Source organism: Anabrus simplex, chromosome 1 (genome assembly GCF_040414725.1).
Source record: "Anabrus simplex isolate iqAnaSimp1 chromosome 1, ASM4041472v1, whole genome shotgun sequence".
NCBI lineage: Eukaryota > Metazoa > Arthropoda > Insecta > Orthoptera > Tettigoniidae > Anabrus > Anabrus simplex.
This window is the reverse complement of record NC_090265.1, coordinates 389,660,076-389,678,746: the sequence shown is the minus strand read 5'-3', so window position 1 is coordinate 389,678,746 and position 18,671 is coordinate 389,660,076. Positions and strand designations below refer to the sequence as shown.

General features: G+C 37.5%; 1 protein-coding gene across 1 annotated transcript in view; it reads right to left on the bottom strand.

The window, feature by feature from the left end:
- The window catches only part of LOC136866433 (2-oxoglutarate dehydrogenase complex component E1), a 250,108-nt gene that overhangs the window by 8,291 nt on the left and 223,146 nt on the right, over positions 1–18,671 (bottom strand). The window contains exon 17 of the mRNA XM_068226528.1: positions 10,672–10,826. Within this exon, the coding sequence (XP_068082629.1) occupies positions 10,672–10,826 (155 nt within the window). The remainder of the gene's footprint in view (positions 1–10,671; positions 10,827–18,671) is intronic.

The window sequence follows — 18,671 nt, the reverse complement described above, 5'->3', positions numbered from 1 at the left end:
TATCATACAACTTCAGTTGAGCCCAGATCATTTCTATGAGGTTTAAAATTAGGTGATATGGAGGGAGTCTCAACAGTTCATGTTCGCATGAGGTTGTGATGACCTCTACAGCATACCTTTCACTGATATTGGCTGATTTGATTTCCTGCAACATAACTGCCTTGATGGGTATATGTTTTGGCATGGGAATATTATTGTATTTCATAAACTTAATGTCCTTAATTTTTCTGTTCATGGAAAGAAACCACAGCCTCCATAGCTAAGGTGGCCTCTCGCCGCTGGGTTTTGTGGTTCAAATCCCGCTCACTCTATGCGAGATTTGTGCTGGACAAAGTGGAGACTGGACAGGTTTTTCTCTGGGTACTCCGGTATACCCTGTCATCTTTCACTCCAGCAACACTCTCCAATATCATTTCCTTTCATTGCCCCAGAGGAGTGCGACAAGGTTTGGCAGCCGGCACAATACCTATCCTCGCTGCAAGGTACGGGCTTCATTTATTCCATTTCTGACCAGGTCAAATGACTCGAAACAGGCTGTAGATGTTCATGGAAGGAAACCGAATCAGCTGCCATGAATGATAGCTTGCATTGTCCATTACAATTACACATTTCATCATGGCTATCAGCTTTGCTGTCTCCAATGCTTTTAACTGATAAATAAAGACAATTCTCAACCCTGCTCTCACAGCCTCTGGCATGCAATACCATAACACGTTTGCCTCACGATGCTGGTACTTTCAATATGCAATTACAAGTTCTATCATCCCATCCTTTGTTCACAATGTCAAGAGTGTTGTACCAAGTTTCATCTAGATAGACAACTCTGCTCTCCTTCGACTGCAACTTCCAGAGGAGGTCTATAAAAATTTTTATCGCCAAGCTACTATTCTAGCAGATTCTGTTACAAACGGTACTTTCCTCAGAATATGGAAACAAAACCCAAATTTTATTAACTGCTTTCGTAGAATATATTTTTCATAAAGAAAGCCACACACACTGAAATGCTTCAACAGTTTCCGTATGGTTGGTGACTTACCTTTAGCAAAGAAAGTACGTACCTCGCATCTCACCAAGTCAGCAAAAATCATCTATTTGATTAAAAATAACCCTATTATCACCACACTTTTTCAGAGTTGTAGGACCCCATTTTATGATTTTCGTAATGGTTTTCCTGTCAAGTTTCAAAATTATTCCTGTCTCCGAAATAAAATCCTCACCTATGTTATTCTTCGTACTGTATGCATTACATAACAGCCGTTGACTTTGTTTCATTTAAGTTTCAGTCGCCTTTCTTTTCTTCGCAACACTACTATTACTAATACTAATACGCAGTTAAGTATCACTCGCAGGCACACAACCACTACTACTCATTTACAAACTATCCACTTCATTGCCATATCGATAACGTAATCTAATCAATATATGAAAAATGTTTCCACCTAATCGATACCTTTCTTTTTATTAGCCTTTGGCTACTTATAAAAACATTAATTATATCAGGACATGTTTCGATTGCTTTGCGATCATCATCAGCAGCTTACATAAAAGCTTAGATAAAAACAGGATACAACAATCACATAGTTGACATTAAAAAACTGGTCTTAGTAAGGGACGTAGGGGTTAGAGGGGGGGGAGGTAGTGTGCGGAGGAGAGTGGTTGTTACCAGGACGTTAAACTTAAAAATACTATCTTTGGTTTCATTTTAAGTCCCGAAAGCTTAATAAAATCACTTGTTTAAAAAACTAAAAGATTTTTTAGTGTTATGATCCTGAATAAAAGTTTTTTGCTAGAGTCTGTTTCTTCTTTACTTGACTACTTGTTTCTTCCACGTCACTTTTGACTGTACAATGAAGCGTGATTTTCTTGCTTATCCTTTTTTCTAAGTGGAAAGGGTGTGTCCGCTGTTGGTTGAATTAAACAATTTTTGTGTCCATAAACTCGTACAAGTCGGATAGCTTGTTGTACGATCTGTAACCAGCAGAAAGAAATATGCGTCTATTAGTTAAAATAGCAATCACGAGGCCGCTACGTCACAGACAGAAGCCACCTCCTCGCGTGAAACAACAAATGACGACACATCTTCGCTTTTCCTCCCCCCTCCGAATCAAGCTAGCATACAGACCTCATCACACGGCTACTACACATGGTCGAGGACAGCAGAATCAGACCCACACCCGTAATTACGGGAAGTAAAGGAAGTAAATTGGACAGGGGTAAGTTCAAAATTTCTCAATTAATTTCCATTATCCCACACAGTTTCCTTAGGTAACACATCCCCAGGCGATTTGAACTAATAGACGCATATTTCTTTCTGCCGGTTACAGATCGTACAACAAGCTATCCGACTTGTACGAGTTTATGAATACAAAAATTGTTTAATTCAACCAACAGCAGACACGCTCTTTCCACTTAGAAAAAAGGATAAGCAAGAGAATCACGCTACATAGTACAGTACAAAAGTTATGTGGAAGAAACAAGAAGTCAAATAAAGAAGAAACAGACTCTAGCAAAAAACTTTTCTTCAGGATCATAACACTAAAAAATTCTTAGTTTTTTTAAACAAGTTATTTTATTAAGCCTACGGGACTTAAAATGAAACCGAAGACATTCTAGTCCATAGATAGTTTTTAATTTATTTTAAGTTTAACGTCCTAGTAACAACCGCCCCCTTCCGCACACTACCTCCCCCCAACCCATACGTCCCTAACACCAGTTTTTTAATATCAACTTGCACCGAACCCAAGACGTAAATACACACATATAACACGATGGGAGATTCGAGGGCGTGGACTCCGATCAGGAGAGGCAGATAACAGCCTCGAACTGAAGGCGTTGATCAATAATAATTCATGACAAGGAAACAAAACAAACTACCAGCAATAAAAATCGAATAAAATTAAATGAGGGTTTATTAAGATAAAAATGTAAAGGCAAGAAAAGAAGCCACCAAAGAAAATGAAACATTATTACATACGTGCTTTTGTCCTTCAGGTTAGTAGAAGCTAGCATCGTAACCGTTCGAGCACAACATACCATAAATATATGGATAAACAATACCTTACGATGTGCTCACTGCTTAATTGATATTTTCACAACATATTGAAACATCTTATTTTGGTCATTTCTTTCCGCAAAGTAGTTCACATTATATTTACCAAACATTACTCAAGCCTCCATCATTATTACAGCATCAACAATGACCATCACAAGGATAAAAGATCACACAGCCTCTCGGAGTAGAGCGAACAATAGTTACATGAAGGCAATGTAGGTATCGAGATGGTCAGAAGCGCAGCATCTCAGTACCAAAGAGCACACAAAAGGCAAAGAAAATAAAGCGGGTGTGCGCATCACCCGAATTAAAATGAAACAAAAATGGCAGCCATAAGAACGAGCAAAACGGTCATAAAACAGACCAAGACAAAATAATAAACACCGCACTCGAAGTGAAAACCAAGTGTACGAGGAATAAATGAAGAGGAACATAAATTAACTGACTGTTACGACATCCCTTTAGCCCCTCGCTCGCTCTCACACATACACACAAACATTCAGGCATTGTCGACATCGGACAACAATAGGGTCAATAACCTCTTTTCAAAACAGATCGGAAACACATGTAGTATGACTCACCTGGCCATAAGTTCCCACACACGACGTAGAAACGTGCACACTGCAAATATTTTATAAGCAGGACGATATGGACCCATGGCCCACGTACAAGCCCACCAACACTCGCACTGGGTACAACGTATCTCCGTGTCGACACCCAGAGCCTACTAATATTTGGTGGCAATAAAGAAGTATAATGTCGTGCACATAATGACAGTTCTCGTAGAGACCCAGTTACCTCGTCACCACCACCACAATAATGCCCTCACACACACACCCATTCATATCGCGGGGCAAAGACGTATATCAGTCAGTCGCGATTACAAGGCACTTGAAACAGCCACAAGATAAACATAAAATAAAAGTGAAAACACAGCTCACATTACCTGTAGTAAAAGCTGACCAATAAAAAATACAGGCAGAGTTTAAACCTTATAAAAACCCATCGATAATTCAAAAATGCTACTCTGATTAGAGGCGACTCCATCTTTCTTTTTTTTTTTTTCTTTCCTTCAGGTCATAACAACCACAACAAACATCAAGTCAAGGAGAGAAAAGTCAAAGACTCGCGGAAGGAAGAACCATCCGTTTACAAAGCAGGGGCGCTGCCCTCTGCGGTACAGTTTGGGAAATAGTTAATAGTCAGTTTAGTGAAGTCAAACGAGAGCTAATGCAAGCTCTTAGCAATCACAGATAAACCTACGTTATGAACATGCTAAATGAGCATGTTTCAAATTATGTGATTGTTGTATGCTGTTTTTATCTAAGCTTTTATGTAAGCAGCTGATGATGATCGCAAAGTGATCGCAACATGTCCTGATATAATTAATGTTTTTATAAGCAGCCAAAGGCTAAATACATTACAATATCGATACGGCAATTTCTGATATTAGAGTTCTACACCGCTTATTGTGAAAATTTCAGGCACATGCTTAATGGATGAGGAAAACTTTGGCTGAGGATACCTTCGGTATAGCGCAACTGGCAGATGATCTGAGACTTTGTAGTACTATAGTAAAATACCAGTATAACAAAATTTTGGGGACCTCAGAAATTAATTTGTTATAATGAAATTTTGTTACACTGAAATAAGTCAATTCTTAAGAACTCAGCTATTGCTAAACCTGGTGAATAATCTTAAGTTATTTCCACATGAAATTGCACATAAAATAACCTTAATAGTGTACTTATTAAATGGGAAGAAAATTAGGATACATATATTTACATGAATTAATGATATACGTAAATTAAGGTACTTACAAGAAGTTTTCAGTATTTCAAATTTTACCCTGTACCGGTACATTATCTCCTTGACTTTATTATTTTGAAACAGTCTGTGATTTTCTCTTTAACACTCCCAAACACAAACAAATATTCAAGGTAGTCAGCAACCACTGCACTTGAATTTAACACCAATTTAAATCAAAACTGCCTTTACATAAATAAAAAAAAGTATTTTACAGAGTAACTTAAACTGAACATTTATGCGTGTCATGATAGAACGCGTTTCCGGAACATACAGGGTAGCTTTCAACACTTTCACTCACTTAGGTGTGTCTACAGTGTGCTTTGTATTTGCTTGGCTTGAGTGAATCGTAATTCTTTTGTACTCAGTGTTTTAAGGAACACCACAACATCACGTAGCAGGCAGTGTATGGAGAAGCAGAATCTACGAACACTGGAGATGCAACAGTTGGCGAAAAAACGTGGCTCATATAATCAATTCGTACGCACCGAACGATAGTGTCAATGCCGATGAAACTGCATTGTTTCTTTTAATGTTGAGCCCAAATAGACTTAACGATTTTAAAGGAGAGAAGTGCCAGCCGGGAAATCGTACAAGGGTTGGGGGTCATTGTAATGCGTTGCAATGCACATGGAAGCGAGAGACTTTATCCTCTCGTCATAGGAACTTCCACAAGATACGACGTTTTAAGGGCGTAGGGCACTTTTCGTGCAAGTACGAGGTATATAAAATGCGTACAATACAGTAATCCAATGAATAAAGCACTTGACATGAGAACCAGCATAAATTTCTCCTTGTCTTTGAATCATGCTGTTTCTCTTTTGTTGCCTGAGGTTATGTTTGTCAGTGAGTTACACAAGTGCATTATCTGAATACTGTAAATGAACTTTGTTGGATAGATTTTGGAAATAGCTTTTTCCAGGACATTTGAAAGGTTTAAACTGTGAATCAAGGTTAACTGCATGCAGCAACGGGTCTTGGAATATTTTGTGATGTGGCAAGGTATGGCATTTCTGAATTACGAGTTGATGGTTAATTTGATGTATCCACAAAGACGCACACAAAATGCTGTCGGTTGCGTACATTAATTTATTTCAACTTAACCTCACATTAAACACACACATCAACAAACCATCATTTTTAACAACTGCCTATCACGAAGTACAAGGATACTAAGACTCCACGACCTCATGAAAACAACTCCAACTAAACAATAACGCAACACCATCGAGACTGTCTCTTTATATAGGTTGCCTGGCGAGGCTTCTTGAAGGATATGTCACAATATACCGTCTCGTAAATTCTAGAGTGCCTAATAACAGTTAAAATGTAAAGAACATTCTAAAACCATCTAGTGTCAAAGATACGTTATTCTGGATGTTACAGTGTGTTGCACAATGTTACTATGGATTATACATCATATATACAGGTAATAATAAATTATATACTATTAATTAGCTGATGTACCCGTGCTTGGCTATGGCATTCTACACTGTATACAGCATTCTAGATTAGGTAGTGTACACGTTGCGAGCAAGATTGTATTAAATTGCACAGCTATTAACGTTACCCTAAAAACGCGACGGGGAAGTCACCAAACGTCTTTTCTCATATGAAGACTGGGTTAGGGAATATTCATTGTAATGGTAGGCCCGCTTGCCTACCATCAGTCACTATCAACTTGGGGAGTTTTCATTATAATGGCAGACACTCGCTCTCCACCTGCCTTTTTACATCCTCAGAAAATCTGTTTTAGTAGTTTTCTCAACTGAAATGAACATAGATCATTACAATGACGTCAGTAGGAATGGTGCGATTTAAAGCAATGCTTTCGTATGAAATACTCGATCAAATGAAAAACCACACATATTGTCACTTTTAACGAACAGTACTACGCTGCCAATCTAACAGTCCAAAGTTCCAGAGCTGGAATGACCAAGCTGCACACAGCCGTGATCCGTGAACATTCTTCATCTTTTTTCAGTGCGGGATGGGGATGGGGTCGAATAGTGGAGAGTCCCAGGGCAAAAACTATGCCATTTACTAATCTGTTTCCTAGGAGTACCCGATAAGTCGGAAAATCTCAATTCATACACTGGCGGCAGAAAAACTATCCGACTTGGAGGCAAATTTTTCCTCCAAGCCAGAGAAGAAACCCCTCTTCACTGTTAATTTGGAATAAAATGAATGGAGAACTTTATAAAAGTGAAGAGCAAGAAGCTTTTCTTAAGAAACGGCTCTTTTCAGGGTGTGAGTTATTTAATGAATTGTGGTGCTATAATTTAGAATCGGCCTAAATTGTAATCCTTTTTTGCTAGTGACTTTACGTCGCACCGACACAGATAGGTCTTATGACGACGATGGGATAGGAAAGCCCTGGGAGTTGGAAGGAAGCGGCCTTGGTCTTAAGGTACAGTCCCAGCATTTGTGTGGTGTGAAAATGGGAAACCACAGAAAACCATGTTCAGGGCTGCTGACAGAGGGATTCGAACCCACTATCTCCCGGATGCAAGCTCACAGCCACGCATCCCTAACCGCACGGCCAACTCGCCCGGTAAATTGTAATTCTAGACCAGGGCATACTACTACTACTACTACTACTACTACTACTACTACTACTACTACTACTACTACTACTACTACTACTACTACTACTACTACTACTACTACTACTACTACTACTACTACTACTACTACTACTACTACTACTACTACTACTACTACTACTACTACTACTACTACTACTACTACTACTACTACTACTACTACTACTACTACTACTACTACTACTACTACTACTACTACTACTACTACTACTACTACTACTACTACTACTACTACTACTACTACTACTACTACTACTACTACTACTACTACTACTACTACTACTACTACTACTACTACTACTACTACTACTACTACTACTACTACTACTACTACTACTACTACTACTACTACTACTACTACTACTACTACTACTACTACGTGAGTTTCTGCCGAAAAAATACACACTGCTCATTCAAAACAGCGCGTCAGAGTAGGGATCGAATAGCTGAAATAGTATGATGAACCAGTGTTACATACCAGCAGTATAAGGAAATGTATGAACCAGAGGAATGGCATGTTAAAGAAGAAAGTTTTCCAACTGCTCAGCTATTTGCCGCCAGTATTCAGTCAGGCTGTTATACTCGGTACGCAGCAGTAATCTTATCTATCGGAGTTGAGTAGCACCATAAGAGACAAAGAATATCACAACGGACAATGGTCAATATAATGTTATTGTTGATCAAAGTTATGCGCTTTCGATACTGTAGGCCTTCACATTTAGTTTTCTTCCAACTCTGAAATACCACTCTTATCATAGTTGGCACAGTAAAACTGAATAAAACATAAATGAACGGAAATTGTATTGTCTATAACTCTTGTTACGTAGTACTTTTTGATAGGACCAATAACATAGGTATTAAAAAATTAAATTTTAGGCGCCTTCCCCTAAACTACAATTTCATCCAGGGTGAATAAAATTGATTATAGCTTAGACTGTAGTTTCTTATTCCCCGACTCTATATACCGATTTTCATTAAATTTGGTTAACCGATTTTCTTGTGGCTCGGCGTTGATATGGACTTAGCAACAAAAATACAAATTCATGAATATCTGTGTTATTACAGCCGGTACGGTAAAAATGTGTAAGACATAAATGATCAGAAATTTAGTTCTATATAACATTAGTTATGTAGTATTTATCGATATAAATATTTGAGAGTTACATTTCAGGCCTTCCCCTAAACTACCATTTCACTCGGCGTGAATAAAATGATTTATAGCCTAGATTGTAGTGGCTCATCCCCCGGCTTTACATACCGATTTTCATGAAATTCTCTCCAGCCGTTTCCTCGTGATACGTGTACATACATACATACATACATACATACATACATACATACAAAGGCAGACAGACAGAAATTATGGAAAAGTAAAAAGTGCATTTCCTTGTTACTGTGGACATGGCCGATACAGAAATACCATTATTTTCAAATTATGAGCAATGTACAGACAAAACTCTTATTTTATATATATAGATATATAGAATACAGGTTCTTACATTAACTAAACTTATTATCCTGGATTGATCATACAGCACATGTTTCACGACATAACCTCACAAGCAATGTGATCGTCTGACTACGTAAATATATAATAATAATAATAATAATAATAATAATAATAATAATAATAATAATAATAATAATAATAATAATAATAATAATAATACAAGCTCGATGCTTGCGTTATTTACCATGGGTAAAAGAATACTGTTTTCAAGTTATATCAGTCTATTACACTTGCGTCAAATTCGAAGTCCAATTTTTGTGTCCCAACAATTTTGAATTAACTAGGCTTTACTATAATGACGTTCAGTACCGGTACACCAAAACTGAATAAAATAATCTTCACGTGCTGTTGGGTAGGCAACCCGCTCTTCAGAATTGTGATGAGTTTTCTTACTTTCCCCCGATTTGTAATTGGGTAGTTTCGCCTGTGTGTTGTATAGTGTGTGCCGTCTGGTATTAGCTGCATAGAAACATGTGCGAAATACCCGGTGATAAAAACAGGATGAATTTCAGTTATATTTTGAAGAAGAAGGTTACATTTTAATTCGTCATACTGAAAGTTTGAAATTTGTTACAATGAAATCTTTTAACACACGTTAAATAGGGAAAAGGGAAGGGGCCTAATAATTTTGCTATTTCGAACATTTCATTAAACTGGCTACTAAAGGCTAAGTCAGTTCAAATTGAAAGGAAATCCTTGATTATTCGGCATAGCAAGCCAGTATAGGAGGAGAAAGAGAGTGCTTTCAACAATAACAGAACAAGCCTCAGAAGAACACTTGTTCATTAACACACCCAGCCTGCTGGAGAGGAGAGTTATGATGATGACTTTTGCAAGTTGCTTCACGTCGCACCGACACAGAAGAAAGGAAGCAGCCATGGCCTTAATTAAGGTGCAGCCCCAGCATTTGCCTGGTGTGAAAATGGGAAACCACGGAAAACCATCTTCAGGGCTGCCGACAGTGGGGTTCAAACCCACTATCTCCCGAATACTGGATACTGGCCGCATTTAAGCGACTGCAGCTATCGAGCTCGGTATGATGATCACGAACAGATAATCTGCAAAGGAAGGAGGAAAAAGGAATGAAGGAAGGAAACGTGAGAAAAAAGGAAGGAACTACTGATAAAATTATCAGAGAGAGAGGAGGGGGGTAGGGGGGCTACACCTTCGTCAGCAGACTTTGAAGATCTGACAACACGATGCCCAGGATTCCAAACCACAGAGGCATGACTTTTCATTTGAAAAATCTCACTTACACTGGCTGGGAATCAAACTGTGGCTGCCTTGGTGAGAAGCCACCAATAACGTCACTGAGCTATCACACCCTACCTGATATTCTGTTATGATAAACAGAAATGTGGACTTTTGGAAGTTGAGAACATCCTTTTAAAATAATCAGCAATTTACTTTTATTTACAAGACAACCGGCAAATTGTGGAGTTTGGAATTTAGGAATGCTTCGCAATAAATGAAAAGAAAAATCTGTTTTTAAATTCAGGAGGTTCATTTAAGAATTTCTGGTGATGATATAGAAGACATTACTTAAACTATCAGTATACCACAACGTGACTCTCTAATCCTCAGCCAAACTCAAGAAGCTGTTTATTTTCAATCTACCTAATTTATATTCACTATTCCACATTACCTGGAGTTCCCCAATTCACATTAAAAATGTAAATATTATTAAAGCATTTCACCTGATATCTTTAATTCGAGTAAGAGCAGTATGAAACCTTGGCTGTACATATCCCCAAGCACCCTGGTTCTTATGCTCTTCCTGGGCCCATACTAGTTCTGCATTGGGATATTTCAGGCACTCATTCTTCACCAGATCATATGGGAATGGAGAGATCTGAAACATAAAATGTATTCTTTTAATTCATTAAGAAATAATTCAGAGTGATTTAATTAACTAAGGAAGGCTCTTCATTTTTCTTTTGAAATAATATTTATGAAACCTTTCAACTCACCAGGTTTACGAACCTACTTCATCAGAAACTGACATGTAGTAACGAAATACTTTGCTTAAAGGTACATGTATAGTCTGGTATTAAGTGTACAGAGATTTCCTACTGCCTTAGGAATTTCTAAGAGGCAATTAAGTCAATATTTGTGTATCCAATTTATCAAGATTTTTGTGATGAAAGTGGGGCTAGGTTCTAAATTAAGCTAAATTACAAGATCTATACTGTGAAAGAACAAGGTGGAATACAAGCAATATTTTCAAATGAAAAACAAACTACAGTATATAAAATCATCATGAAAAGGAATGAAGGGCTGAGTGGCTTCAACGAGCTAGAATATATAATACAAATATACAAATATATTAACAAAAACAAAAATATAATTGAGAACATTAAACATGAATATTCAACACGCAGTAAGATGAACCACCGTTGTATGTTATACAAACCCAAACTTAGCATAACAAAGCGCAATTCCTTGTACTTCATTCCAAAATTCTTTAATGTCCTTCCCGGTTCTTTACAAACTACTTTATTAGGTCAGAAAATGAGTCTGAAGTGTCTTAAATCCTTTGTCAGGGATAATAAAACTGTTATGGAAGAAATAACTAAATGAGAATATCACGTCACCATATCCAATTTCTATTCAATGCTCCACCATGTGCTGTTGATCATATCTGTCATTCACTCATACCCATACTCGTATTTCAGGCATAATTTAAAATATATTTCTCACTATGTAATTAATATTCTAAATTACCACACACAAGGTTTCACCTTACGTGGTATTTTACTGATATCTACTCGACTCTGTTGAGGTTGGTGTGATTTTGTATAATAATAATAATAATAATAATAATAATAATAATAATAATAATAATAATAATAATAATAATAATAATAATAATAATAATAATAATAATAATAACAACAACAACAATAACAATAATAATAATAATAATAATAATAATAATAATAATAATAATAATAATAATAATAATAATATATTTAATGTGTGCAAGAGATAGTTAGAAGTTCAATTTATTTTAAGTATTAATATGTTGATAATAATACTACTACTTCTGTAATATATGTGGTTTAGTTATAATTCTCAAGTAATAATATTATTAGAAGAGTTATGTATATATAAAACAGAGTCCTGTAAATATGTAAACGACATGATGAATGAATAAATACTACTACTACTACTACTACTACTACTACTACTACTACATGGAGTGGCTATAGCAGCTTGAATTAGCGCTCCAGACGGAGGCAAGGTGCACTACGGCTGCCATGATATAAAAGTACCAGCTAACGACAACAGCTGCCTGGAGCTGGTCGAGTAATCTCTCATGTATCTCATGTTCATCGTTGGCAGAAATTACTTTGTAGTTTGCCTTTATTTACTGTAGTGTAAATATGCCTACATTCTGTTTTGCATACTTTGTTCAAGCAAAACAAACAGTGAACCTTATTTCAGGTAAGTTCCTTTCTAAGTTCCTTTCTTTTCTAAAGAAGGCTACGAATATTGAAAGATCATCTCAATTTTTGCCACAGTAAAGCACAAATTCTTGTCACAGGTTCTCGCTAAAAGACAAATAGCTGACTAAGCAGTGGATGAATAACAAAGAGAGACAACTGGTATCCCAAGCAGCAAAGTACTCTCTGTTCAGAACACTTTGTGTTTTGTAAGTTTCTTTCACACAATTTGGCACTGATTTGGCAAAAGCTTTGAGCACATAAAGTTCATCATCATGAAACCACACTTTCATTAGTGACTATCAAGCGTACTTCGGTCAAGTTTTGCGAGTCTCCTTTTGCAAATAGCCCACAAGTTTTCTTTAGGATTCATGTCAGGAGAGTTCCCTGGCCACTCTAAAACAGAAATATTCTTCTCACTGAATTTCTTTTTTCCGATTTCTTTAAAGTAAGCTGGAAGTATGCTTGCTGAAAAATTCTGTCACCATCTGGAAACCTCTTCTGCAGCTCAGGAACAGCTCTTCTTTGCAGTATTTACATGTACTGGTCAGACCCTTCATATGTGAAACACTCCCAAAACATCTTCTGCACGGGGTGTTTTACAGCCTGTTGCAAATGATGTGAAGTTGTTGCCTCATTATTCGCTGAACCTTCTGCCCCTGCACTTGAAAATAACTCTCATCAGAGAAAAGAACTGTCTTCCAGTGTTCCAATCTTCAGTCCTGATGACTATGTGCCCATAAAAGAAGTTTCTTGCACATTTCTCCTGTTAGAAGATGTTTCTCTACAGGTTTGCAGGCTTTCCTTCCAGCTAACAGAAGTCTACGGTGAACGTTAGAGAAGTGCAAATTCATTCTCCTTTGCCCTTATTCACACGCCAAAGTCCACAGCAGTTAGCCTAGGGTTTAATTTACTTCTCCTGAGGAGAAAATGAATCAGTTGGCATAGTTTTCTTTTTCACACCACAGTTCCCCATTTTCTTTGGTGAAATAGATCCAGTTTGTCTGTACCACTGAATTATTCTATTTATAGTACATACAATGACACCAAATTCAGTATGTAACTCTGTGTCATAGAAGTATTTTGAGATAATGCTATAAATCGCACTACGCTTCCTGGGAGTCGTATCCATTGAGGAAATTGGTGTTACTACCACCTCAAAAATCCTCCAAAGTGACTCACTTCGAAATAAATACCACTTTTATCCACAACAATTGCCACACAAATTAAACACTGAATAACAAAGCAAATAATGTGTAGAGAGCACGGGGCCAGGCAGACATCAATTTTTGGTAATGAGACTGTCTCTCATAGTGCATTGGCACTGCTGATGGCTCCAAGTAGCCTACGCAGTGGCCTTCACGGTATACACTAGCTATGTGTCTTGGTAGGTTTGCTATTTACCAACTGATGAGTCCAACTTTGCACAATGAGATGAAATGCTGGCAACCAGGAATTAGTTGGCTGGAAAATTTATAATGTCCAATAACAGACCATTTATATTGGTATTAACTAAGAATAAGTCTTGTAGCTCACCGTCGCTAACCATTGGGAAAATAATGAAAAAAATTCCATTGTTCCGATTAATTTGCGCGGGAATAGAGAAATCTGGGTTGTTTATATTATCTACTGCAGAAGCTGTTGCTTTCAGAAAATCACCAAGTGTTGATAGTATCAGAGGCAGATCCAGGATTCCCTAAAGGGAGCGCTTCACTATAAAAAAAATTGCCACACCACAAAGCAAAAACTAGTACTCATAATTGGGGCATTTTGCTTTCATAGTGATGAAATTTCCCAAATTTATTTTAAGGAAATTGTAACAGAATAGTAAATGCTAGTTAAGGTAATTTATTGATACTTATTTCACCACAAATTAATGTTTAAAGTATTACATCAACTTTAATATGTACAGTTACGTATTAGCAGTTCACATTAATCAGCATTTGACCAGTTAGAAATATCTAGCCTTCGTGATTTTGACTTAAAAGATCTTCAACATTTATTGATCTTTCCTTATGGCTGTTTGCTAATGCAAGGCCATTAAGCCACTGTACTTGTATTGTTTTAGCTCACGTAGGGCAGAGAAACTTCTCTCTGTAGAGGCTGTCAGTGTCTGGGAGGGTGGCAAATATTTGTAGTAGTAGTCAAATATTGGGAGAAAAGTCTTCATTTCTTAGAGCTAATATATGCAATTGTTGGGCCTTTTCTTTTCTTCTGGATGAGAGGTTGTTGAATTATCTCTCCCTAGTGATATTTCTGCTCTTAATTCAGCACTTGTTATTGTGCAATCTGCTTCATAATCTCTGCTGCTTTAGTAATTCAATCTACTGGAAACTTAGAAATATTACTGGGATAAGCCCTTCTAAAGGGGTCACTTTGTTAACATTATCACAAAGGCATTATTGTAACTGGCTAACTGAGGGGTCAACAAAAGGCAAGAATACAACTTTCCTGAGGATTTTTAGCTGATTGCCTGTCATAAATACGTGGGAGACTCGTTCTTCACCCATTGAAGCAGCTATATCACTTGATGCAAAAGATGTGTCTTTACACTTTTCATCCGTGTTTTTTCTCATTATATTCAACCTTCCTATTATGGTACGAATGTAAGATAATGCAGATGACAAATATTGTTTAGGATCTTGCAAGAACTTGCTTAGTTTCACAGTGAGGGCCAAACAGTGAATAACTGTTTCCAAACCAATGATAAATTCACTTCTTCACAAAGCAGCGCCTAAGGGATCTCACTATCTGGATATATTCCTGTTTGTTCAAGAAGGCTTACAGCATGTAACATTAGTTCCTGAAAATGAGTAGGACAAGATGCTTTTAAATTGGTCATTTTGACTCGCTGGTATCAGGTCCACTAATACCTCTTTGAAGAGCTGACATTCTTTTCGTAGAAGCAGAGACATACATTGTCACTGATGATATAATCCTTACCATATTATATTGTTAATTTGCCTAATGCCACAGTTTTTTGTAATGCAAAAGTTCAGTTGATGGCTGAAGCAGTGTGTGTAAAATGCCAGAAGTTGTTCATTCAAAATTAGTGCTAGGGTTCCAATAAATTTACCTGTCATATCTGATCCGACATCAAAACCCTGAGCCTGAAATCTTGAAAGTTTAATCCACATTTGTATAATTCAATAACAGTGCAGTTTTATGTCCACTCAAGCCCCAAAGGAAACCTGTACACAGTATTTTCAGAAACAGCCGCACCATTCTTCACTGTAGACAAGGCAGTTAAATTTATCTTACCATTCCCTCCTGAAATTGTGTGTCTGCTTGCCCTTCAAGTTTGCAGGAAACGGAAACCTAATTCATATTCGAGCAAAACCTGCATTTAGCATAAGGATTTGTTGAAATTCTCAAGTATTTATTTCTATTTGTTATGGTTATGGGACATTAAGAACCTATCGAAAAGAAGTCATAAGCTTGCTAAGGATGATTCAAGACAGAAGAGGAATTTAGAACGCAGGCACTTCAGGCTAAAGTGAGATTTCAGGCTCACATACACATCCGACCGTGGCCGTTGTAGTACAGTAAAAGAGAACCCGTTTTAATGACAATATTATTATCCCTTTCTGAAACTCCTTTACTGATTCATCTGTTATTACAGGCAAATTCAGTCAAAATGACCGCTTATGGCCTTCCTAGGTGTAACGGACAATCTCAACATCATTTGATGTAATGGAATTGTTAGCGGTTTCGACTGAAGTACTAGGAGCACTTATCCTTATTTTGTCTGCAGATTTTTGCCTTTTTCAGTAGTTATCATACCGGGCGAGTTGGCGGTGCGTTTAGAGGCGCACGGCTGTGAGCTTGCATCCGGAAGATAGTAGGTTCGAATCCCACTGTCGGCAGGCCTGAAGGTGGTTTTCCGTGGTTTCCCATTTTCACACCAGGCAAATGCTGGGGCTGTACCTTAATTAAGGCCACAGTCGCTTCCTCCCAACTCCTAGGCCTTCCCTATCACATCGTCGCCATAAGACCTATCTGTGTCGGTGTGACGTAAAGCCACTAGCAAAAAATAAAAGTAGTTATCATATCAATGCCACTAGAAGCTTTTTTTCTGTAGAATTTTGATATATTTTATCTCTTGCTTCATTTTTTCGCTTTTTAGACAATGATAACATTGAAAGACTAGAAAATGTAGGCCACATTTGTTACTCGTTGCATAGAAAATATTCTTCCAGCTAATATTTCAAGTGTTACTTGTGAAGTAAAACTATTTTTGAAACATATTCACTGTGAGTGTTAATGCACTGCAATCCAGAAGTAATTACACAAAACCGCTGTACCTTGAGAAGCTTGTGTAAACTTCTTGTGATACCCTGGACTCTGCAGTTGCCGAGGTAAATGGGAATATGCCAACATGCAGCCTACCGTTGCCAGTCTTCCGGCCTCTGCTAGGAAGAGTGCACTACTTATTATAGTTACTATGCTATAGTCACTATACTACTATTCATCCCTAGCGAACTTTGGTGACATACGTATTTAAGGCAGAAATAAAACTACTAGGTATAATTTCATTAAACAAAAACAACTTTGTTAACTTTTAAATATAATTAGATGGGGGAGGCAGGCTAAAGCCCCCCTTAGTCCCTCCCTGGATGTGCCTCTGTATAGTATGCCTAATTTTTGCACTCGGTCAAAATATATGCTGAACTCTTTGCTTTTCAGCATCACAGTCACATTCTGATGAGGGTATTTTCCTCACTTATGCAGTTCATTTGTGCACCTTCCATGGCCAGTGTGGCTGGTTGAGGGTCATCCATATTACTTGGGGATGATCAAAACCAGATGGTTTATGGGAATCCAGGACATTCTTTGGCACTGTGAAGCACAATTTTGTTGCCCGTCTTCACTGCACGGGCTGAAGATGCTGAATTGCTGAATTCATCTTCTATGATAGCTTTTGCATTAGAAATGGCTGAATATCTAGATCTGAGCCTGCTACACTCTACAAGCAGTATGACATTTAGTATTGGAAGCTGATGATTTTACATAATCTTCCTATATTCTCATAGATGAGCACTTTTCCAGGGGTATAATGACTGTTTCCATCTGTAGCATTCTACCTGTGTCCTCTGGATGGTGCTAAAGAATAGTCTCTTCAAGGAAAACACCTAAAAACATCTAAGTTTCAACAGCCAGGGCCCTATTTCATACAACTTGACAAATTTTTCAATATGTCACAACATTATTCCGTTTCGTAAATGTTACAAGTTTCCCTTTCGTGACAGGCAAAATATTGTAAATTGTCAAACTTTAAAAACTTGCTCAATCAATTTTGTGTCAAAACTTTAGTTTACTGCATTACAATCCAAATACCTCTGAGAAGGAGAAGCATCAGTTCTTATTTTATTTCAGTACATTGCATTAAAATTAAGCAATCGTTTACTTCAGCCTTTATTTCTAAGGAGTTAACAACTGCTGTCAGTGGACTTATTCTGAAAACATATTCTCCCAATGAATATTGAATTTTCACGACATGTAGTACTACATGTACATAACACGACCTAATACGTTGAAAGTCTGTTTCGATTACAATGCGGTCGTGAAAATTCAATATTCACTGTGTACCCGTAAAAATGTGTTCATATCTTTAAGGCGCTTGATATTAAATGAACGAGCATGATTCTTAATCTCGGTTGTGGCTTTATCATTGGAGCTGGTACAGAGTGAGGTATAGTTATCAAATTGAGAGATTATTTTGATAAATTGAGTTTATTGATCATCAAAAGCAAGTTCATATCACCTTCATACAGCAGCGTGGAAATGTCCTGGCTGGTTGGTACCTCCAAGTCCTGGGATGGTGCTGGACATCGAGTGGGCAGGGACCACACCTGCTCGGATGAGGAGTTCTGGAACGTCTGGAGGTTCTGGAAGTGTCTCGACGTTCTGGAATGTCTCGAAGATTGGTACGCGTTCCTGGGTTCGATTCGAGACGTAATTCACACCTGAATTTCCTGTACGGCACTCCACACATTCAGGGCACTGTCTGAACAGATATGACCTTTTAATTATGATTATTGCAAAAACGTTCTAGAATAATCACTCGAAGAACAAGTACTGGTGGAAATGCAAGTTCATAAGGCAAGCTCACTGTAAGTCAGGATGTTCTAGAGGATTACTGTTACTGCAGTCCTAAATGCACAGTTCTGAAGGTTCAAAACATATTGGCAATGAACTGAATAAGTAGCACTCGGAAACTGTCCTGTTGCATTAATAAGCGAAGTGAATAG